This window comes from Montipora capricornis, chromosome 2 (genome assembly GCF_036669925.1).
Source record: "Montipora capricornis isolate CH-2021 chromosome 2, ASM3666992v2, whole genome shotgun sequence".
NCBI classification, from domain to species: Eukaryota; Metazoa; Cnidaria; class Anthozoa; order Scleractinia; family Acroporidae; genus Montipora; species Montipora capricornis.
The window spans coordinates 44,461,339-44,485,338 of record NC_090884.1 but is presented as its reverse complement, the minus strand read 5'-3'; the positions used below and the strand labels follow the sequence as shown (position 1 = coordinate 44,485,338).

The 24,000-nt window shown below is 39.5% G+C and overlaps 1 protein-coding gene across 1 annotated transcript in view; it reads left to right on the top strand.

Moving 5' to 3' along the window:
* LOC138037382 (sushi, von Willebrand factor type A, EGF and pentraxin domain-containing protein 1-like) overlaps positions 1-24,000 on the top strand; it is a 68,388-nt gene that overhangs the window by 813 nt on the left and 43,575 nt on the right. Inside the window, 12 exon segments of the mRNA XM_068883315.1 lie at positions 385-442; positions 1,546-1,725; positions 3,103-3,276; positions 3,964-4,155; positions 5,282-5,461; positions 7,200-7,373; positions 9,329-9,617; positions 11,423-11,733; positions 14,140-14,268; positions 20,231-20,347; positions 22,125-22,227; positions 22,323-22,936. Coding sequence (XP_068739416.1) covers positions 385-442; positions 1,546-1,725; positions 3,103-3,276; positions 3,964-4,155; positions 5,282-5,461; positions 7,200-7,373; positions 9,329-9,617; positions 11,423-11,733; positions 14,140-14,268; positions 20,231-20,347; positions 22,125-22,227; positions 22,323-22,936 — 2,521 coding nt within the window.

The window sequence follows — 24,000 nt, the reverse complement described above, 5'->3', positions numbered from 1 at the left end:
AAGTTTCCTTTAATTGTTGCGTGCCATATTTCACGGTGGATCGGGTCAGTTTTGGGTAACATCAAACTCGATATCTGTACTCGTCTGATCGTGTGATGACGTTAAGTTGACATGCCAATGCGATACGGATTTCTTTGCAACCCCACGAACGTACAGGATTCAAAAGAAAACAAAACAAAAGACCCTAGAAGCTCCTAGAGCAAACCTAGATTCAATGTAGCGATTTTTCATCCTTCATAGCTTAGAGTTCGATCTGGTTATCTTTCGATACGCTTCCTTTCTGTGAAAATTGTCGTAGAAAGTGAAAGTGGGTGATCACGATCAAACCAAGTTATTAAACAATGAAAGGAAGGATTAAAGTTTGATACTCTTTCTTTCTTTCAGATTTTCGCAGTATTCACTACTTTGTCGACCCTTGCCATTCAAAGCACCGAATCTGCAAGTGAGATTGAGTTTGATACCTAAAGACTTTTTTCTGATTACCGTCTCCCCATAAAATTATAACAATTGGCGCCACTAACTTTGCGCACGCCTAATATAGAAGACAAGGCCCTCGAGCATTCTCCTCCCTCGCGTATCCTCGACCCGTCGCGCTCTGACAACGGCAATATCAACGGAATCTTCACTCCAAAATCTTAGAGCGATCCTCAGTATCTCGCGATAATTCCATCTGGTTTACGTTGCACAATACGGGGAAAAGTATCAAACAACTGGACTGAACTGTTTAAAAGTAAATGTATATGCACGTTTTCGTCAAGACCTGAAATTTAATGATTTAACGTTGTCGTTTTACACAGCACGGCAAAGAAGTGCATTGAAATGAGTTCCGCAAATGCTGTGGTATTATTATTATTATTATTATTATTATTATTATTATTATTATCATTATTATTATTATTTTTAAACCAATGGTATTCTTCCCTTTTGGCGTTATCGTTGCCGTAGCCGTCGTATGTTCAGGCGCGTCAGTATACAAATAGCCGCTTATGATGTTGATGGCTGTAAAGCTTGTGAATTTCTTTGCTCTTTTAGAAACGACTTACTTGTGTATGACTTACAAGTCACTAGTGGTCTGAGGGGTCTCAGACCACTAGTGACGACGCGCGATAACGACGCGCGAGTGGTAAGGCGGAAGGGGAGAGGATCCTCGTGCGGAATTAGCTACACTACCGCGGGACGCGATGGACTAGCATCCCATCCAGGGGGGAGTATAAATACTCCTAGTCGCTTCATGCTAATGAAACCGGAGATAAGCGCCGGCCTGATGAGCCTTCTGGCTCGTAAGCGGAGACTTTTTACCGCGGGACATCTAGTGAGCAAAATACCACAAGTCCAGGGTTCACTAGGGATCTAAAACGAAATGAAATTTCCCTTTGGCGAATTTTCCTTTTACGAAAGTGACGAGGGTTGCTTTCATTTTGTACTTTAATTGAGCCAGTTTCACCCCGAGTCCTTTCCTATCTTTTTCTCAATCAAAGTGATACACAAATCTATTTCTACTAACCTTTGATTCTTTTCTTTTTGACCCTGATTATTTATCAACAGACTGCAAAAACGTTCTTCAAGCTCTCTTGAAAAAGCCACCGCCAAACACTGAAATTGCCATAAACTCACGTCGCCTCATGGCAAGATATAGTTGTCGTAAAGGGTTCACTTTGATCGGCGAAAAATACCGAACCTGCAAGAATGGAAGATGGATGAACAAGGACGAACCCAAGTGTATAGGTTGACGTTACTAAAAACGTTTTTTTTTTTTAAGGGGAGGAATCTTAAGACATAAATTTGCTTCTTTAGCATACGCCCATTATTTCTTAGATGATGTGCGGAGAAACGTGTGAAGCGGGCAGAATATGAGGCGAAAGATCGAATCCCTGTGCCCCATGATAACTATTCGTAATCTATTTTTAGATCGTGCCTGTCCTGCAAAGGTTATTTTTGTCTGTTGTTACCATGACCACCTATGCAAGGACGACGACGACGACGGCTACGAGAACGTTGTCTAAAAATATTGTAATAATTTTGCGATTACCACAAGTCCCTCGGCATGGAAAGTGTGTGTCCACATTCCAGGAATAAAATTAGTGAGAAAAGTGTGCATGGATATTTCCTAAGAAAATTCAAAATTGAACGTCAGGTGCTTGTGTCCTCCATACAACCTCAACTCCGCTCATTTCACGTCGTTGTCAGGACGACAACGGCAAAGAAATGCATCAAAATGTGATGCGCACGTGTAGAGCGTGCAAAACTATTGTTTTTGCTCATTGAACCTTTTGTTTTGTGGCGTACTCGTCGTCCTTGCTTAAGCTCCCTACTGACCAAAAAAGTATCGTCTTTGAAATAATCGCGCGGTTTGACACGGAACTAATGATAGATTTCAAGTACTCTTCATCGGAATAGGGACAAAAGTGAGGGATTCGTTCTCTCACCTAATACTCTCTTGATCATACCTATTCCACTGTTAGCAATTTCTGACAATTTGGACATCATGATTTAGTAATGCATTAAGAATTTGAAATCTCACCGAAAATGCTTGGCACATAGCGTACTTTGTCATTTTGCAAATTTGAAATGATAACTCATGATGCTGAATAATAATAATAATAATAATAATAATAATAATAATAATAATAATAATAAATGTCACGCTAATCACCGTCGCAAATAGAGGAACGACGCAGCTCAACGAGGTCGAACCGAAAGAATACTATTTCGTCTCTTGCTGCCCCTATGCTGTCCTTCTATGATATTAGAGCACGGGTTGCAGCCAGGTGGAATCAGCTGTATGTTGGTTTTGCTGAGGGAGGAAAACCGGAGATGCCGGAAAAAAACCCTTCGAGCACACAGAGTAGACAATCAACACAAACTCAACCCACTTACGGCCTCGGATCCGGGAATCGAGCCTGTGCCACATTGGTGGGAGGCGAGTGCTCTCACCACTGCGCCACCCGTGCTCCCCTATATGATAAATGGTGTCAAAATTAAGTAAAATCTTCTAAGGGCAGTAAGACGTTTGATGCGAGGCCATTTTCTAGTGAACCCTAAAGGGACTGGAATTAAAATAGCAAATAAAGTTTGCTTGTACACGAGCTCCTTTTCTTTCAGGACGTCAGTGCGGAAAACCTAAAGCCATTTCAAACGCTACTTTTAATGGATCGAGCTATGGCTACAAGGATCCCCCTTTGAAGTATAGCTGTGAAAGGGGGTACACTCTTAATGGACCCAGTCAAAGAAGATGTCGCCGAAACGGGCGATGGTCCAAAGGCCCGACCTGTTCAGGTAAGGTCGTCCATAGGTTTTTCCCTTGTACGACAATTTCATCCTTTTTTTAGAGAGGGAAGGATGTAGGCGAGGGAAGGGAGCAAGTGGGTCACTGTAGGTGGTGGCTGGGCTGTTGGTAGCTCAAAGCTTGAGAAGTGGTTGAGCCATGTAGTCATGTATAGGAAAGGAAATTTATTTAGTGTCCAGTGGTTCTAGCGCTGGAGCACTAATTGAGGACACTGTGAACTGAAATTAATAATTAATGTAAAAGTCAAATGTTGGTTTTTGAATGTGAATGAACAACAAAAACAAAAACGAAACACAGTAAACAACGAAAGAGGTGTATGAAAATGTTACTCACTAATTTTCAAGGTAATAATCTTATTATAAGGACCTCATTGAAATAGACTTCGATAATCAACCGAATCCCTTTTCCGCATTCGGTTTGAATGAAGCGACATAAAATGATTCCTTCCCCTCACCACAGTTCACCCTTCTCGTTTCCACAAGGCCCCAGGTATTCAAAGGGTGGATAACGCTATCCACGGGATAAATCACGATTCATTGGATAGTGCAATTGGTTTCGCTATGACTTTCCCACTGGATAGTGATTATGATCCGCCGGATAGCGCTAAAGCTTATCCATCGTTTGAACGGCGTTTACCGGTTTTGATCCTATAGTAATTCTTGTGCAACTTTTCTCAGTTACGAGGTGTAAGGCACCAAAACGGCTTGCTATTCAAAATGGCAATGTCACCACAACAGACTCTGAATACAGAGTTGGCGCAACGTTGGCGTTTGAATGCAACCCAGGTTATGAGATCAACGACAACTGGCCCGATACCATTACATGCCTTGATATTGGTAGATGGAATGGTCGGTTTCCATTCTGTGAAGGTAATTGTATGTTCTTTGTATGTATTTCATTTGGCTAAGTGATAACTCAATCTTTCCGTGGCAGCATGTCTTTTGTATACAGCAATTGCTTACGAACGCGCGAAAACTGGTCATTTGTCAAGTTTCCGCTCTCATCCGTTGGATATTAAGATTCGAAAAAAGACTTTTTATTGTATTTGATTTTGTATGGCAACAATAAATGTTGCGTCAGCTCGTCCCTGACGTTTTGCAAATTAAATCTTGATTTCGAATTTTTCGCTTTCCACTTATGTACGTCAAGGATTGCAACCACTGGAATACACCCTTAATTTTCGCTGAGTGCCTCGTTTAAAATCTGTGCGTCAATAGAGTATTTCCAACAACAGAGTTAAAGTTAGCGTTTGAGTTATTTTTAAGTTATAAAGGGCTTTCATAGTGTTTGTGTTTACTAGAAAAGTAGGGTTAACTGTACAAGGTAACTTCTATTGCCTGCGGTAAAACTTGAATCTAAAGAAGCATTGTTAGATGGGCATAGAGATAAGAGACTTTTTTCAAACTTCAGTCAGCGTGACGCTTATTAAAATCGTCCTCCATCTCTTAGTTACTTTTCTTTACAAACAATCGTGGATATCTTCTTGTTTTATAAAGAAACCGGCACGAAATACAACTTCAAGCTGGAAAATCTCTGCCGCTTAGACTCTCAACAATAAGTTGCGTTCAATAGCTTTGCAAATCAGAATTTCCTTTGTAAGTGGTACGCGGAGTTCTCGCACGACCGTTGCTCTCTCGATATGTAGGAGTCTGATGCCGAAGTTTAATGCAAACATATCCTTTCCGTCTGCCCAAACAATACCAGAATGTCACAATGGCACGCGTCTCCCCAAAGTTTTTGTATTTATAGTAAAGCGAGAGACTGTTAAAATTGGTACCTCTTGTTTCGTTCTTTCACACCACTCTCCTTTTATAAACTCGAATTTCATTGGACCGTCATAGGTGCAGTTCTGTTGCGTTGGCGACTAGGCTCCATTGATTTCATTGTATACTTTTTCGTGCTTATTGTTTTATGAACCAATCACAAGAGCCGTTGTAATAGCTGCGTCCTGACCCATTTCGACTTTCAATTTTCTTGGATAATTTTACATTACAGAAAGAAAATGCCCAGATCCAGGGAGACCAGAAAATGGTGACCGATATCATGGATATTTTAAAATTGGAGACCGGGTGCAATTTTATTGTCATTCTGGTTTTGAACTGCATGGCTCAAGAGAAAGAACCTGCTTGGAAAATAAGGAATGGAGCGGATCTCTGACAACGTGTCAGGACGGAAGTAAGTAATTTTGAAACGCTTTCTTTTAAATTGTTAGCATGCTTTACTGAAAGATTAACGATAAAATGTTACATGACATTTCAGTGTCTTCTTGTCATTATTATTGGTGCGAGAATACTTAAATACATTGAAACAAAGGAATTAACTTAAGTAAATGAAAATATTGAAAAAATAAAACAAAAAGGTTCATGAGTATGGAGCCTGCATGAGTGTTGATTCTGTTTTTTCTCACGAAGCCTTTCATAAATTCAGCACTTAAAACTCTCTTTGCATTTTTAAGCACCTTAAAGATGTTGCGAAGGTTCACTGGGGTTATAGATTTTGTTCATCTTTAGTGTGTTTAAGTTCCAATAACGGAATCTTTATGTTCCTCCACGCGTTGCTGTAGGTGGGGCCCGGGGAAGGAAGGAAGGGGAAGAGAGAGGGGGGGGGGGGGGGGGTACACCCGAAAATTTAGGATAGTTATGTGCCGCCAAGGTTCTCAAACCCTGACCCTATTTAAGGACGGTGCCTACTATTGTTATTGCGCATACGTTCTGCCCATCTCGAGATACTCGGATTTCCTATCGTTGATACTTACTAATGCAGGGATATTTTTGCGCGGTTTAAAACTATCCGGAGAAAGTAGATCTTCGTAAGTACTCTTGGTATCCAAAATGAAAATTGGGGGTAACCATGCATTCTTTAGAGACAATTAAGTTTCAATTTGAGAGTGAACACCATACATTGTATTTTAGAGCTTTTTACAAATATTGTTCATGAATTATCTCTGAAAAATGCATGGTTACCCCTAATTTTCTTGTTGGATTTCAATAACACTTGCTGGGGCAAACATACCTTTGAATTAGTAGGCACCGTCCTTAAGGCTAGAAAAGGAAGATTTGATACCCTCTCAAAACCCAAAAAATGGCACCCTATAATTGTATAACTGATAGGTCGTTTTATTTCTATTCCTCTGTACAAGGACGTTTAGCATCAAGCATAGAATACGAGACTAAGCCTAGCTAGTTTAATAATATCTTTTTGGTTTTGCGCGTTGGGGTGGATACTGCAATTTAGTGACCCTGTCTAAGGAATATCTAATTCTAAGGATCACAATACCAAAAAAAGGATACCCTATTTAAGGACTGAGCACCTCAAAAACACTTCGTATAATGTTAAACTGTGATAAACATTGTCTAGATCGTGTTTTAAAGCTACAAAAGAGAGCAGCAAGAATCATTCTCACTGCTGATAGTTATGCGTCCTCTGTTCAGTTATTTAACAAACTTAAATGGATCCTTTCTTTGAGAACGGCTAAACTAGCGAAGTGTTATATCATATACAAGCGTTTGCAAGGTCACGTGCCCAGTTATCTTACAAGTTTATACAGAAGGTGGAAGAACATTTACTGTAACTTCTTGCCAGGAATGGAATAAGCTACTTCTTCAAATGAGAAAAGCAGAGATTCTCAAGACTTTTGAAAATTCTCTTTGGGATTGGATTTTTAAAGATCAGCTATTTTAAAATCATTTTTCGTTATAAATATAATTGGACCGCATGATTATAATTATTTCATAGTTTTGTAGATTTTTAATACTTTTATTGTAAGTCTTGTTTTTATTTATTTATTTATTTATTTACTTAACTTGTAATGGAGAGTACCGCTCTTTTGCCCAATTTTACTTCTCTCTTTCTCTCTCTTTAAAAATTCAGATTACACGCTAATTCTACTGTGATGGACTTAATATTCCACTAGGCACGGACTGTCCTGTTCTCGGCACCCCTATCAATGGGCGAAAGTACGGCAGAAGATACAATTATGGAGATGAAGTAAGCTTTGAGTGTAACGAGGGCTTCGTACTGAAAGGCTCCGCGATTAGAAAATGCACCATAAACGGCACATGGAATGGCACGGAGGCAATATGCAAAGGTAGGTACTATTTTGTTCTATTTAAACAGTCCCTGTTTTGCGTGAAACGATTGCTTCCGTCCATTACCTCTAATGTTCCCACTCTTCCACTGAACAGATTCTTCTATCGAAGAAAAAGAAATATACTGAAGCAACACACTATTGCGACAAAGTTGCCAACGAGGCTATCCCACTCACGTCATTTTTACCTCATTGATCGTCGACGAAGTCTCAATTAGCATAGTGAGCGGGCTTCACTCGATCAATGGGCTGTTAAATTTCGGGTTTCGGACGAATTGGTGTACGAATATGCTCGAAATCGGTTGAATCGCCGTCATTCTGTCGCGCTTGAGCGAAAACAGTGGGAATTTTAGTCGAAATCACGGGAAATAATACATAGAGAGCTGCTTTAGAGTCTGCGAAGACATCTGGATGGTTTTCGCGGCAATTGTAAAGGATTTTCAAGTCAATTTAATAAAGGTTAGCGTCCTTTCGTTGCGTACACGTCATTAGTTATTCTACGTGGGGAGCCTATACCTTCGGCCATTAACTTGTTTTCCACTCTCAAAATTACCTTGTACTGTTCTTGTCTTTTGACACGACACTTTTCAAATCTGAGCAATTTTGTAAAAAAATATTTATCGCACGTCGCGTCGCGTATGGCCTCAACTTTCCCGTGGACCCCCCTACGGACCGGGTCCACGGACTACCCCTACGGACCCCCTCTACGGACCACCCCAAAACAACACAGAGTAAAAAAATAAAGAAAGAAAGATAAATAACAACTGGAAATTTGTTTATACAGGTTGTCTGGATAGACCACTCGTGTCGGCGAAATCTCAGCCGTTACGCTCCGCAAATCAGACTAAGGCTCAGGTATTGCCTTTTCCTTCGCTGTTGACCGGAGTGCTTCGAAAAAGACCGATAGTGTAATATCTAAGTTCCTTCCGCCATTTTGTTCGGAACAGGGAGATCGTGAAGCCTGGGGCGAGTTCATAAACCCACGGGAGAATGATCCGAACAAAATGGCGGAGGGAAAATTTGAATTGGTCTTTGTAGAAGCATTCCGGTCCACAGCGAAAGGAAGAGGCAATATGTGATTAATAGACTTTACACACGAGCCTGAGCCTCAGTCTGTTAAATTTGCGGAGCGTAACGGTTGAGATTTCGCCGAAACGAGCGACATGAGTGGTCTATCCCGACAACCGGTAAGTCAAATCTTTAGTTTTTATTTATGTTCATTTCTATGTTGTTTTAGGGTGGTCCGTAGAGGGGGTCCGTAGGGGTAGTCCGTGGACCGGGCCGTAAGGCAGTCCGTGGACCCGGTCCGTAGGGGGGTCCACGGACCGGGGGTCAGTGTTTTCGGGTCACCCACTTTCCTGAGCTCGAGTCTGACCTTTGGTCACGTCGCTGAAACAAAATCGTGGATGGGTCGATTTCTCTGAAATTTAAAAGGGCAATTGCTAAAGAATGGAGAAAGGATCTCCGCTATTGATAAAGATTCCTGTGTTTTGCTCGAGAATGCGACGAAGAGGTAAATACGCAGAGAATATTAAATTACAAAAAAAATTTCCACCGAAAGATCGTTAATTAGCGAGAAATAATATTTTACGTTAATAAAGATAGAGACATCCAAGACATATTTTCCTTTGAGATTCTTATATTTTATGATATATAGCGAGAATTTTGTATGATAAACCTTGCAAATAGTTGCAAAACGTTGGAAAACGAACGAGTGAGCGCAGCGAAAGGGTGAGTTTTCCAAAGTATTGCAATTCGTGAATAAAAATCCGTACGTCGCACTTTGTATGTGGTAATCTATATTTTTTCAACGGGACATGTGTAATATACACGTCACTTCCCTTGTTATCATCATCATTATCGTCATCGACTTCATCTTCGTAGTCGTCGTCGTCGTCATGCATAATCATCATCATCAACTGTATATTTCAATGTTAGTTTTGTCATTTATACAGATGAATTTGAGGACCGTTTCCAAGACGACAACACAACGGCTTTTAATCTCCGAAAGAATGTGATCGACAACTTATTGGAATACGCGTGTAACAAGGAAAACGAGACAGGGTGCAATGAAGAAAGTTTCTCAGGCATGGATACAAGAGGAAGATTCATTAATTTAAACGACAAAGGTGGACTGGAACTTGTGTTTGTGCTTGATGCTTCAAGCAGTGTGAAAATGGCTGGATTTCATTTGGGGAAAAATTTCACGAAAGAGTTGGTTAAAACGATCGGAGCAAGTCCAAGGTAAGATGACATGACATAAAATAAAGTGACTATCCAAAGACAGGGTGCTTTTACACGAAGTTCCACGAACTAGTTCAGTACTGGATAACGTTAGAAATTGTCACGGACAGCAAGATGATCAGAGATTAGCGATAGGAGACACTCTGGTCTCTGTCATACTCTGTGGACTAATCTTTTGCAGCTAACGAAAAAAATGCGCTCTGCTCTTTCAATATTTAACACGTGCCCTGAAAATCCTACATCCGTCAACTGAACTAAGATCTGATGAAACTACATTAAAGAGAAGATATCTGCTTGGTGCTTCTTAGACGCAAGCTCTCCTTGGCACATTAACAATGATAGGTGACGTCATTGGTATTTCTGCTTTTATATATTAACTTCTTACTAACCGAGCGCGAGGGCCGTACTGGGGAATATTGACCCGAGATCGTGGCAGTACGGACCGAGCACAGCGAGGTCCGTACGAAAACGACCGAGGGCCAATATTCCCCAGTACGGCTCGCGCTAGCTCGGTTAGTAAGTAGTTTGCTCTATGGCTTTTTAATTACCTTTGGCTTTGTTTTTGCAAGCCCGTAATCGGCCCGTGGGTATTACGGGAGAATAATGCCCTACAATTTAGTCACAATTAGCCAATCAGAGCGCGCGTTATATCGGCTACAAACACAAGCCATATAATAAATATTGTGTAATTCTGAACTTCCACACACGCTTTGAATATGCGGCGAGTTCATCAAGGTTGATAAAATACTGATGATAATGATGATTGTGACTTTCGAATACTCTTTTTAAGAACAACTATATTGAAAACCATTAAGTATTGTAACTACGAAATATTGAATTTATAATAGTAATAATAATAATAATAATAATAATAATAATAATAATGATAATAATAACTTTATTGAAGGGTCAAAATACTTTAACATAGCATACTAATTGGTGACACAACAAAATATTCAATGAAGAATAATATTAAGCATATACATTTGTTGACAATTTTAAAAAGACTATCTACAAACTTATCCAAAAATGAACCAATTATAAACTAGCTACTGCTATTAAAAGGACTTAAACTACTAAGATAATAATTTAAGAACTGCATAAAACAGGCCGACCCACAGGTCACGTTATTCTTAAAATTATTCAAGTTACATTTAGCCTTTACACTCTTGGGGAGTCTGCGCCAAAGGGACGGCCCAAAATACTTTTGTCACCGTGTTAAAACGTGGAATTACAAAGTCAGCATTTCTCAAACTATAGTCTCCATCATATTGCTTAAACAGATTAGCAATATAGATCGGGTAGATACCCTGCTTAACTTTGAACATAAATATAGCTATGTCCTAATACTTTTCGATATGATAATACCTACTAGTAGATTCCAACTTAAAATTGAACGCGTCATAATCATAAAGAAAGGTAAACCTGAAAAAAAAAAAATAAATAAGGAAAGCTAAGAGAGATATTCTGGAATACTCACGCAATTTTCTGATCCCATTAGATAGTAATCAGCACTAAAATGTATTCAGGGACGTTGCTTGACTAAATTTATTTTTTTCAGCGAAAACTATTTTCCTTTACTTTCTGTGTCATTTCCGCCTTTATAGACCTTGCTAACCAAACGGGCGCGTTACCTTATGTAAATGAACGTCCTTCCACTACAATGCATAGTTATGGGTCGCTGTTGGATGGCCGAGGTATAGAACCACCAGCTTTACCTAAACCCCTCCACCCCTGGGCTGCTGCCTTGGTATTTTGGTTTTAATGATACGGCTTTTATTGTGCCGCTCTCTAATAATTTTTAGGGCTGGCGGAACCCGCGTAGCATTGGTAACGTTTGGCACAGAAGCTTCGCTTGAATTCAACTTGGGGGATGCCAAGACTCGCACAGAGAATGGAACTTTAGCTGCCATTGATGAAGTTCGGTACAGAGGAGGGGGAACAGCTACTGCTATGGCTCTCAAAATGGTAGATGAAAATGTGGCGCCATCTGCTAGAAAAGATAGTCATAAAGTGATTATGTTCATAACCGACGGAATGTCTAATATTGGTGGTTCACCATTGGGTATAGCAAAAAAACTCCGCGATAGGAAGAAATTTACAATTTATACTATCGGTAAGATCCTTATACAATTTTTTTTCTCTGGGGATTCTGCTGCCGGCAATGGTGTTAAGTTCAGGCCCTCTAAGGCAAGTGAAAATATACCAATTACCAATAAAATCGTAAATGGTTTGAACCCAGGAGTCATATCATAATTAAGTAAAGTACGATCCTCCGACTGAGTGTAGTCCTCAGAAGGATGCTTGATGACGTTGACTGACGTTTCGACAACCTTAGCGGAAGTCATCTTCAGAGTCAAGTGATTTGTGTAACGTCAGTAGATACTATAAGAACTCCGGTCGTAGATGTCAGTGGTCAACATATTCGTGATGTTATAATATTGGTCGACTGTTAGTTGAGGCTAGATGTAATTGGCTGCGGGAAGACTAAACAGTGATTGGTGCGTTTCGATCCGTCAACAGGTCTAAGGTCTGTACGTGTATTGTAGTAGTGTGAGAGTAAATCACTGTGTTGCTTGTCTGTTGATGTCGTCGATGAGTCGTTTGTAGGGTGCGGAAAGTTGTAGGCATCGGTTTATTGATGTCTGTTCTAAGTTAGTAAACTTAGTAAACCAGCTTTCCAGCACGATCCGTTGGTAGTAGTTAGTACTGAAGGTAACACATGCAGAAGAGTCCCAGTCGATTCTGTGGTTTGTCTGTAGATGGTGTTCAGCGATGTTATTGTTGATGTCACCGTTCCTCGTCACTCGTCTGTGTTCAGTCAGTCTAGTGTTAAAATTTCTGCCGGTCTCACCGATATAGGTGAGAGCGGCATTTGATCTTATAAACTGCTGCTTGTCTTTCTTTAGGTTGTCGAAACGTCAGTCAATGTAATCTCAAACATGCCTTCTCAGGACTAAACTCACCCGGACGATCGTACTTTACTTAATTATGACAATTACCAATAGGTTTAAAAAACCCGTTAGCTTGAAAGGTGGCTAGAGCCTTAGGGGCCAGCCAATTACATCTAGGCTCAACTAACAGTCGACCAATAACATCACAAATAGGTTGACCACTGATATGTACGACCGGAATTCTTATAGTATCTACTGACTTTACACAAATCTCTTGACTCTGAAGATGACTTCCTCTCAGGTTGTCGAAACGTCAGTCAATGTAATCTCAAACATTCCCTCTCAGGACTACACTCACCCGGACGATCGTACTTTACTTAATTATGACAATTACCGATAGGTTTAAAAAACCCGTTAGCTTGAGAGGTGGCTAGAGCCTTAAGGGCCAACAAATCATTGCAGAGCTCTCAACCGCTGATCTGTGGGATCAGTTAGTTGAGCGTGGTAAGACCTTGCGGGAGGTTGTAAATTCGTCGGATCTCATACATTCACTGAAAACCCTTTAAGGCACTGTTACACTGTGCAATTTGTCATGGAACTTGTCTCGCAACGCCATTTCTACAAACGTTCTTAAGTTGTCTCACGGGTGCTAACACTGAGCAACGTTTCATGCAACTTGTTTCGTTGCGATGATCACATGAGGTTAAAGGAACATTTCATTGGCATTGCAGGATAGATGTTACACTGCGCAATGCTTAAACAATTCGTTGTACCGTTGCAGAAATATATAACTCAATTCTACTTTCCGCAACGGTTTGGCCGTTGCAAGGTGTGTTACATTGGCTAATGATTCGTGCAGCTTGTCTCGCCTTTTTGGGCTACATTGTGGATGGACAAGCTGCACGAAACATTTTAAGAGCAGTTGCAAGAGCCGTTACCGAAAGTAGAATTAACTTCTACTTTTCGTGCAACTTTTCTTGCAACGATTTTGGCCGTTGCAGGGTATGTTACACTGTGAAATGTTTCGTGCAACTTGTCCCGCCACAATGTTGCCAAAACATTGCGAGACAAGTTGCACGAAACATTTCACATTGTAACAGTGCATTTAGACCTATTCTGATATTCATGATCAATCGTAGGCAACGTGGCGCAACACTGTTCATCATTTTGTAGGACCTTCTGTGGGTGATAGTGTGTTCGTTCTTTAGTAAAGAACGAACACAAAATCACCCACTACCCTCCTGTAGTTCAGTGGTGGAAACACTCGGCTTTTTCCGAGTCATCATTGAAAACATTTCATCAAGCTAAGTCAACCGAGACACTTATGTTAAGATTTGTTCTTTCGGGAATATCATAGTTTGGTTGATAGATGTTCTGAGAAGTTTGCTACTGAAACGATCCTTTACAACCCGAGTTGGACAGTAACGGACGTTATTTCACTCCAAAATGTTTTTTTTTTTTCAAACAGCCACTAGTATAGTAAAGAGTGGTGGTGAGCATGAAACGTATCCGGCATTCAAATCTTGAACTAATTTTGGTTGGTCAAGTTGTCAGCAAAAACAACACCAACGTGTGGGACAAAAATATACGTACGCTAAAAGCAATTTATTGCTTTTGTCTTCCCTAAGCTATTGGAAGGAAAATAAAACATCGGGAACTGTATGACATCGCTTCGCATGGTGAAGAACATATCATCTATGTGAAAAGTTACGAAAAGCTGCAGAAGGCCATACAGAAAGCGGCACACACAAAAATTGGTACGTTATAATGCATTTACCTTTTAATTTTTTTTTTCGCCCAACGCCGCGATAAAACGTTTTGGGACACAAAGGCTTTTTCCCCATCCTTTAATTTCTTTATTCATTATCGCTATATTACCATCGGGTTTGAGCAGATACAATTAGTAATGACCATTTTAACTTAAGGGTAGCAACCTGGGCAAAACAGACGAACACAGGGATACCCTGCCAGAGTGAATCATAGTCACAGTGGGGAATACGCTACTCAAGGTCTAGATTACGTGACTGACCAGAATTGTTGTCATGCGACACTTGCTGGACGTGGTAATTTCTCGCGAGGTCACGAGTTCAAACCCCGTTGAAGTCCTGAATTTTTCAGGCTTCTCTACGCAATTGTAAAAATTGCGTTCATAACTGCGAAGATCATAGCTTAACTTGATTTCATATCCGCAGCTCATGTAGGATTCATTTCATATATCATTTCATCATTAATTTTGTTTTTGGAACATTGTAGTCATTTATGAGGCAATGGTAAGCAAGTTCTTGGGCCCTTAAAAGTATGCTTAAGGTGGCCTAAACCAGCCACTTTTAATAATATCAAGAGAATGTCAAGCGAATGTATATATAATGGTATCATATAAAATGCAAATTAAAGTTTTTGAAACAAAAATGTTCTCATTAATGGCACGAAATAGATTAAGAAGAGACATCTAAAAACACCGACCTTCAACTTTTATTCCTGGTTAGTAAAATGCAGGCTGAGATGAAATCCTTTGAAACGTTAAAAGCAGTTCTCCGTATGGGATTCAGAGCCAGTTCTGAATGTACCTTTAAATTCGCTCCGGATATTTTTTTATAGAATGTATTTAGTAGGCGCTTTTGTTTCTATGACGGCCTATTAGGTCAAATTAAGGTGGCTTACTACAGTTTTCCGTAGAACAAGAGATCAAGATTTTGAAATCTGTGACATTAAAGCAACAGGATGTCTCTTCTGAACTATTAGTCACTGCAATTAATGTAAAATGTAATTTTACCCAACAAATAAATTCAAATCATGGGAAAATACTAAGTATAGTGACCGATCTCCTAGGGGGGACTGGAAACTACACATTTCAAAGGCCTTTTTCTCAAAAACTAGCTGTACGACCCCACCTTAAAATTTCAGGATTTCCTTAGCGAGGAAAAAAATAATTATGTATAGAAATAAAGAGTTAAATCTACTAATTCCCAAAATTTTTAACCTGGTCGTACGACTAAATTTTGAAAAAAAGGCCTTTGAAATGGCTAGTTTCCAACCCCTCCCCCCCCGCCCCCTTCCTTAGGAGCTCTGTCACTATATTTAGCATTTTCCCCTGATTTGCATTTATTTGTCAGGTAAAATTACATTTTACATCATTTGCAGTGACTAACACTTCAGAAGAGATATCCTGTTGCTTTAATTTCACAAATTTCTTCGGAAAACTGTAGTAAGCCACCTCAATAGGCCCTTTCCAAGTTCATGTCTGCCTCCTCTTTAAAGTGAGTCTAAGTGTGAAGTTTTTCTTATGAAAATTAGTTTTCAATAAGTATGTGAAGTAGAACTAATTACCATCACAAAAACTTTGCACTAATAGACTCGCATTGAAGAGGGGGCGGATATGAACTCGGAAATGGCCTATTGCAATGTTTATCAAAAACTAGATGCACCGTGAGCGTAAACTGGGTTGCCTGTGGTACATGTTACACAAACACAGAGGGCACTGAGTTGGGTGTTATTGAAGGCCCTGAAACGTGATCTTCCCAGAAGTAATGCCGAAAACAAAATATGGAAAAAAGAAAAAGCCTAGGAATCCAATAGGTACTCTTGGTAACTCTTACAATGGAAGAAGCAGGCTAGGGGATCGAGCTCGAATGCGACATATTTCTCGTCATCCCCAGAGCTGCTCAGTCCGGAAACGAAACAATACTTACTTTTTTGTTTCAAACGAAACGTATTTTGACTTCAGGGTGAGCTATTTACAGAATGACGTTGCGTGGCCAATCAAAACAGAGTTTGTAATTTAAAATCTAAACATCTATGAGATGCAAAAACAAACTTGCAAACACGTGAACCTGAATTATCGCAAATCATAATGCTGACAAACACAAAACGGAAAAAAATGGTTAATGAATATTTTTTTTTACTGTCTGAATGATTTTGGGTTAGATTAAAGCGATATATTGTTGAAAGATCGTCGTGATAACGAGTAATGTAAAAAATCTTCGCACCACTAAGTTGTAGCAATAAATTGGGTTAACGAGGAACCCGGTTAAAGAAATATCGTTGGCTTCCCAAATAAACTTCATTTTAGAATAGAATGACTGAAACAAATATTTTCTGACTTGCAAAACTAAAGCTACCTATTAATCATTTGCAAGAAAGAACACTTGTAATACGAAATGGCTAAAAATTCTTTTCATCTTTGTGAAAACAACTCGCATATCAAACATCAGCCCACATTTCCATTAGTTAAGTTCAAACACGGGTCAATAGCCACGAGTCAATAGCCCATTCGGCTTCGCATCATGGGCTATTGACCCGTAGCCCTTGCGGGCTACGGGTCTTGTTGTTAATTAGTGAAATTTCCAATTGTTTTTTACCTGAAGACTGTGCAGAGTTGAGTACAAATAAATACAGGAGCCCATCCGTAGGAGCCTCCCTATGTACAACATACTTAAGTCAACTTTTCCGCTTATCTTTCTATTTTTAGAACTAACCCTTCAGCAGGAGACTCACATTTACATCAATTGACCTTCTGAGCGCTACTTTTCACGTGTAGTGTCATGTGACTTTTCATGTAAACAAACCTCGAAAGTTCGGACATTCGAGAAGATCGGACATATAACACATAGTGAGATGGCGTGGCGAGCAGATGTAAAATGTTAGTTTCTTTTTGCGTTGGACATGGAAATGATGCAACAAAGACACTAGTCACTTCGATGATTAGCATTTGATGTGGGACGCGGTAGTTTTACACTCCTACTTCCATCTTCGACAGGATTTACGGGGGTGAGTCAGGTTTTGAACATCTTCGATCCCTAGGCGGACGGAAACGAAATGTATTCCTTACATTTTGTTATTAGAATACGTTCATGTATTTAAATTGTCATATATTTGTGCACTTCGAGGTCAGTAATAAAACCGAATGAATGTGATTTGAGTGTGTGTAAATCGAGCCTCCTCTGTCAGTGAGCCATTAATTCGAGAACGCTGAATCAGTCCATCTAACTTCAGCAAGCAGTTCTGTTTGCTACAGTTCCAGGGTCAGCATGTCTAAGCAGATGCCTATTAAAGAAGGACTTCCACACAATGAATATCGCAGGACTTAAAAAATATTTGCAGGAGCATGGAGTTTCAGTGAGCGCGTTTAGCAGTCTTCGTTGATAGAAATCGCCGCTGCAGTTGAAGCAATGACGCTTTACTTTAATCAAGGTAATTGCTTCTAGAGCAACTAATGCTAATCCGGCAATGGATGCTATCAGTAGAAAGACAAAACCGACGATGCAGACAACTTATTTATCCCAATCGAAAGCTCAAAAACTTCACTTCTGCCCCAATCCATTTTCCATGCCATCAAGATCATGAACAATTTCATCTCCTCGGCGCCATTTGGCTTTCATGATATTTGTGTTTAACCATTTAATGTACCACTCCACTGAATGTACTGAATACAACAAGCAGGGACTCGCCACTTACAAGTCCTTCGATGATTGTCGCTTATTTACTGACGGTTTAACACGTTGATTTTTTGCAAAGTGGAGTGTGTCCATGTATATGAGAGTGTAGCTAAAGTGAAGCCCTTCATAAAAAGCATTTGTTGATCGAGGGAGGAAAAACACCCTTCCAAAAAGAAGTTAAACACACACTCATGAAGACCAGTGTCCCTTCACCCGAAGGCACTAATCTGCCAGATGAGGAGAGGTTGCGGAAAATTTTTACCACAAAAATGTGCCAATTACCAATTAGTAGTCCTCTTTTGTTGCCTTTATTAGAAAAACTTCATTTCACGACAGAACTTGTAGACAGGTCAAGTTGATGAAACCGCTAAATCAAATGAAAACAAGCTTGTGAGTGGTATTAATCAATTAAGAATAAACTACAAGAGCTTCTAAGACTGATGCAAACATTTCGAGGGAAGAAGTTTTGGGAGTTGTTGTCTTTCAGTGACAAAGAAATTAACTACAGTACGTTGAGAGCACCACGACAAAGCAATGGCAGTGTGAGAACTGGGGGTCATAACCGTTTCAAAGAGCACGAGAGTCTTCTCAAGAAAAATTGATAGTGCTGAAAATGTCACAAAGTTGATACAACCCATTCTCTATTTTCAAATGTCCCATAATACACTTTGTTTGCCCCCCCCCTCCCCCCCCCAAAAAAATTGCATAAACTATTGTTTTCAAATGCTCTTGGGGATATGTAATGTCCCCAAGAGCATTTGAAAACAATAGTTTATACAAAATGTGGGGGGGGGGGGGGGAGGGGGGGCGCAAACAAAATGTTTCATGAGGCATTCGAAAATAGAGAATAGCATAAGCACAAACATCCCTACATAATTGTAAACAAAGAATGGAACCCTAAAAATGCCAGAGAATGGGACTATTTCATGAAGTCAGTGCTCCCAAAGCATGCAAGCGGGTTGTGAGCCATACCCATCACGAACTGGATTTGATCTCAAAGTGCTTTTTGATTACGAAGTCAAAGCCATTCCTTAGAGCATTTTATATTCTGAAAATCCAGTGTTCTAAAGGTTGTCCAAACACTGCTGTAGAATATATAAGTGTTACTGGAAAAACAGAGATCGGTTTTGTGGCAACACAAATGGTGATGATTTTCCGTTGAAAGCAACTTCAAAGTACTACTTTAAGTTCAGCTTGAAATGTTTGTAAGTGGGCTAAAACGTAGTCAAATTTGTTGTGCGGACTAAACAAGAAATCGTTTCTGTTGAGGTGACCGATGACCCTAGCTTCATGTCTAATGTGTGTGCCAAACTGGAGAAGAGTCTTTCCCTTTCTCACCTTTTATATAATAACAATAATAATTGACCGAATGCATAAATGGCGGCCAAAAATGTGTTCTTTTGTTTATGTGCTAATGAGACTCACTAGCCTCGCTCTCAAGCAACATTTCCATTGTATTTTGTCCATGTAAACGAGGCTTGTGAGGCTAATTAGCACATAAACAAAATAATATTTTTCTGGCCGCCATTTATGCATTAGGTCTGTAGAAGTTCAAAATAGTACTTGAAATGAATATTTCAAGTACGCCACACCATCTCACTGTGTGTTGTATGTCCGATTTTCTCGAATGTCCGAACTTTCGAGGTTTGTTTACATGAAAAGTTTTGTGACACTACACGTGAAAGCTAGCGCTCAGAAGGTCAATTTACACAATTTGTATACATTGCTTTTGTTACTTTTGTCTTCGTTTGACAATGACTTTACTCTGATTGGCCATTTAAATAGTGCGTGCAGAGCCGAAGAACTCGTGGCATTCTCATGGACTCCTGATAAATAAAATTATAAATAGCCAAACAATTGAAAACACAGATCCACTCAAGGTGTTCAATTCCTTCTCTGCATTTGTTAAACCCATATCCAACCTAGGCACAAAGACAATATTTAGCAGGGGAGTGGCAGAAAAGACCCTATTGCGCAACTTTTCCGATTTCCGACACAGAAAAAAAAAGAAAAAAAAAACCCGGAAAAATGCGACGCAGACTTCGACTGGATTGCCGTATTGCAACCCAATAAAAACTTTTAAAATAAGTGTCCGTCAAGCTAAGTAGTTTCATTTAACACTTGGATAGATCTGCTAGAAAATGGAGAAGACACTTAGCACAAATGCACTTCATGACTTGATAGAAAACACCAGTACCATGTTTCTCATTTATATATCCCGGCAGATGTTGATAAGTTTCTCTCATTTTTCTCGTTGGTCATTCCTGTTCGTATTCCTCATTAGATTACTCTTCTTGTGGGGAAAGTCCAGTTGATTTTAGAGCACGTATCGTTGGTGGAAGCACTTCAAAGAAAGGATGGTGGCCGTGGCAAGTTGCATTGATGAAACCAAGCATCAACGGTAAAGACTGTTTATGTCTTCCAAATGGATATGTTCTTGTATTATCCGTAAAAACTGCGTAAAAATGCTAATAATTTACTTAAATTAAGAGTACATTTTTCGTGATTTATGTACTTCTTCCATGATATGATTGAGATTTACAATGCGCATTCGTCTGAAACGATGCATGAACTATGAGGATAAAAAGCAATGTTGTAGAGCCTCAGGTTGATTTCTGATAGCATTGTGTGACGCTCATGCTCATGGATTCCTCTTCAGTGCTGCCGCATTCGACTTCAACACGACTGTCAATAGCCACTTTGTAAAAGGAAACCTTCACTCCAACAACTGAATATCTTTTAACTGGATGAAATAATACTTGAAATCATAATTTTTTGTAAGTTGTATTTTTACTTTCAAATTCCCCGGGCGCCACCATCTTGACATGTTCTGACAGCAAGAATTTTTGCTCTATAAAAATAGGGTAATCGTAACACCGACGTCACAATTTCAAGACGGTGAAATCGGAAATTGGAAAAGGGTTATTTCGGATACAAACAACTTCTTTCCAAAACCTTTCAAAAAAATTTGATTGCAAACATTTTTCTTGTTGTGGGATTGGAGGTTCCCTTCAACCTAACTTTTTGTATCTGGTTGGGTGTCTTGAAGACGTGATCTTTATTCGATTTGTTTAATTTATGCACCGCCCCACAAGTTTAAAAAGACAACAATGGATGAACATCTTGCTTTCTTCACCAATCCTTCTTATTTGCATTAAAACAATGCATACCCAGTTCACTGAAGCATGACACAGTCCCAAGTGTAAATAACTTGTATTGTTTTTAAGTAAAGAGTCCCCCAAAAACATATTGCTTTGTGGGATGTTGAGAATAGTCAATAGGAAATCGTATGAGGGGGGCGGGGGGGGGGGGGGGGGGGGTTATTTGCATTAAAACAATGCATTCCCAGTCCAAAGTGTAAATAACTTGTATTGTTGATATGTAAAGACCCTTCCAAAAAACATACTGCGTTGTGGGATGTTGAGAATAGTCAATAGGCCACTTCGGAAATGCCAAAATACTCTTTGTTTGTCCCCCCAAATTTTGTTTTCTCTTGGGACCATTGTAAGTTCCAAGAGAAACTGGAAACAATGCTTATGCAAAATTTGGGGGGACAAACAAAGAGTATTATGGTATTTTCCGAAGTGGCCTATAGGAAATCGTTTGTAAGTAAATTCAGATCCTTTAAAAAAAAAATTAATAAAATACAAAAAAAAAAAAAAGGAAATCGAATGAACGCGTGTGCGTTTCGTGATTTATGGGGATGAGTGACGTTTGGACATTTCTTGAGAACATTCAAACCATCACGAGTGACAACAAATCACCAAATACACGAGCACGAGTTTTTACGATTTTTATTTGCTCAACGAAATTACTCCATTGCTGTGTTTCCATAGCAACTTTCGTGTTGCACCCTGGAACCTATTTCTGCATTTGCCATTGACCATTCAGAAACGCGATGTTCTGCGGACAGAGTATCGCGTTGACAGGATTATAACACTAATACTACCAGGCTCTTTGTTAAGATGAAAAGAAATTGTTAAATTAAGGGCAAATCCATCTTTTTATTGAGTACTTTTTTTTATTTAGTACTTTTTTTTTGTTCACCTTTGTTGTGTTTGACGCAGCTTGTAGGAAGAAAACCTGCTACTAAATTGTCCCGCGCTATAAATTGATTTTAATTTATTTGTGATTCCATTTAGTGGGTACGACCAGTTCTAATATTTTCCTTCTTGCAGGTGGTGATCAGCTTTTCTGTGGAGGTGCTTTGATCTCCCCTCGATGGGTTCTCACCGCGGCACACTGCTTTTATACGCCGGATGGGATATTCAGTGATGACGTGTAAGTGTGCAGGCTATTAGGAGTTACTTGGGTACACATTTTCTTCTTCTTGTTCCATCTCTGATGGCTGTTTGGGTTTCAATTCCTCCCCTTAGATATAAAATATTCGCAGGGGTCCACCGCTTAGATAAGGATGAGAAATCACAGCAGGACATTTTACCAGAGAAGCTAGAGATTCATGAATTTTACAATGCCAAGGAGAAGACGTTTTTGAATGACATAGCACTCATCAAGCTCAAGCATGAAGTGGAACTTAAAAAGTTCGTGCGAACTCTTTGCCTACCAAGTAAGGAAGAAGAAGGCGACTTGGCAGTCGCTGGAAAGTACGGATATGTTAGTGGATGGGGAGTAACAAGGGCATTAGTAATGGGAGAGGTAACGAAAAAGGAAGATTACTCCAACGAATTAAAGTACGCCTCATATCAGATCCAAAGGAACGCGCTATGTAAAAATAGTACTACGTACACTTTTGAATCGGATGCTATGTTTTGTGGCGGTGATGGAAAAGGAGGAAACGACACCTGTAAAGGAGACAGTGGAGGAGTATTTGTTCGGGAGGGAAAGCGAGGGAATGATTATCGGTGGATTGCTACTGGTATTGTCAGCTGGGGAGAAGGCTGCGCTCAGAAGAATAAATACGGATATTACACCAGAGTTTATTCGTATATTGACTGGATTAATAAAATTATGACTGAGAATTAAAACCTGAGCGAAAGAGAAGATTGCTTTATCCGAGTTCACAAATGAACACTTTCTTAACTGTATTTCAATACTCTTTTCTGTGATTAAAAAGAACTTTTTTTGCATTAGATATATATGTAGTTCAAATCACGCTACACGTTTACATTAATATTCGGTAACTTAAGCATTGATGATATCCAAGGCTTTCGAATTTTTTCTTGCACACCATAGTTCAGCCTGAAGGTACTTGTTACATTGTTTTTTTACAAATTTCATCCTTTCAAGGTCTTTTTCTTTCTTAACCCGGTCGAGGTAAAAAAAAAAACGAAATCGAAACGACGTCCTAAGTTAACCATAAATTTTCGCGTGGAATACACTTATAGCGTAAGTACAGAGAATCTGTGTTGATGTCCTATAGCTATGTAGAGAGCATTAACACCTTTAGAGCTTCAAAACGACTTTGAAGGAATAATAATAATAATAATAATAATAATAATAATAATGATAATAATAATAATAATGATAATAATGATAATGATAATGATAATGATAATGACAATTTAAAAGATGTTGATATGAAAAATTATCAAAGATCTGGTATTATTCGCCTCGGCCCAATCGGCTCTCTCAACAGGCGGCGTACAGACACTGTATCTTAATGCATGGTTAGACATATAATATGCGTGAAATTGTGCGAGTTGATTAGTATTTTTCTGATCCCTAAAAGGGTAAAGAAAAATACGAGTAAGGAGCAAGATATGTCTACGCATGAATGAACTCTTCACTGTTATGTGCTTACGTTGCTATCAAATATTTCACGTTGCTTGAGTCAGGCTGGCGTGGTTACACCGCTAACGGTTCTCTTACGTCTGTTTGAGCCAGGCGATTTCTTATTCAATCTTGCTTTGTCACATTCTTTTAATGCAAGGGCCAGCTGAACAAGATACGAACGCCGGATCTTGGGAGATCTAACCAACAAATAATTTGTAGACTAAAAACAAAGTTCTGTTTAACAAATGATTTGCAAATCACTCAACTCCCTGACTTCTAGAATTCAGGCCTTGCCTGACAAAATATTGGTTACACACAAAA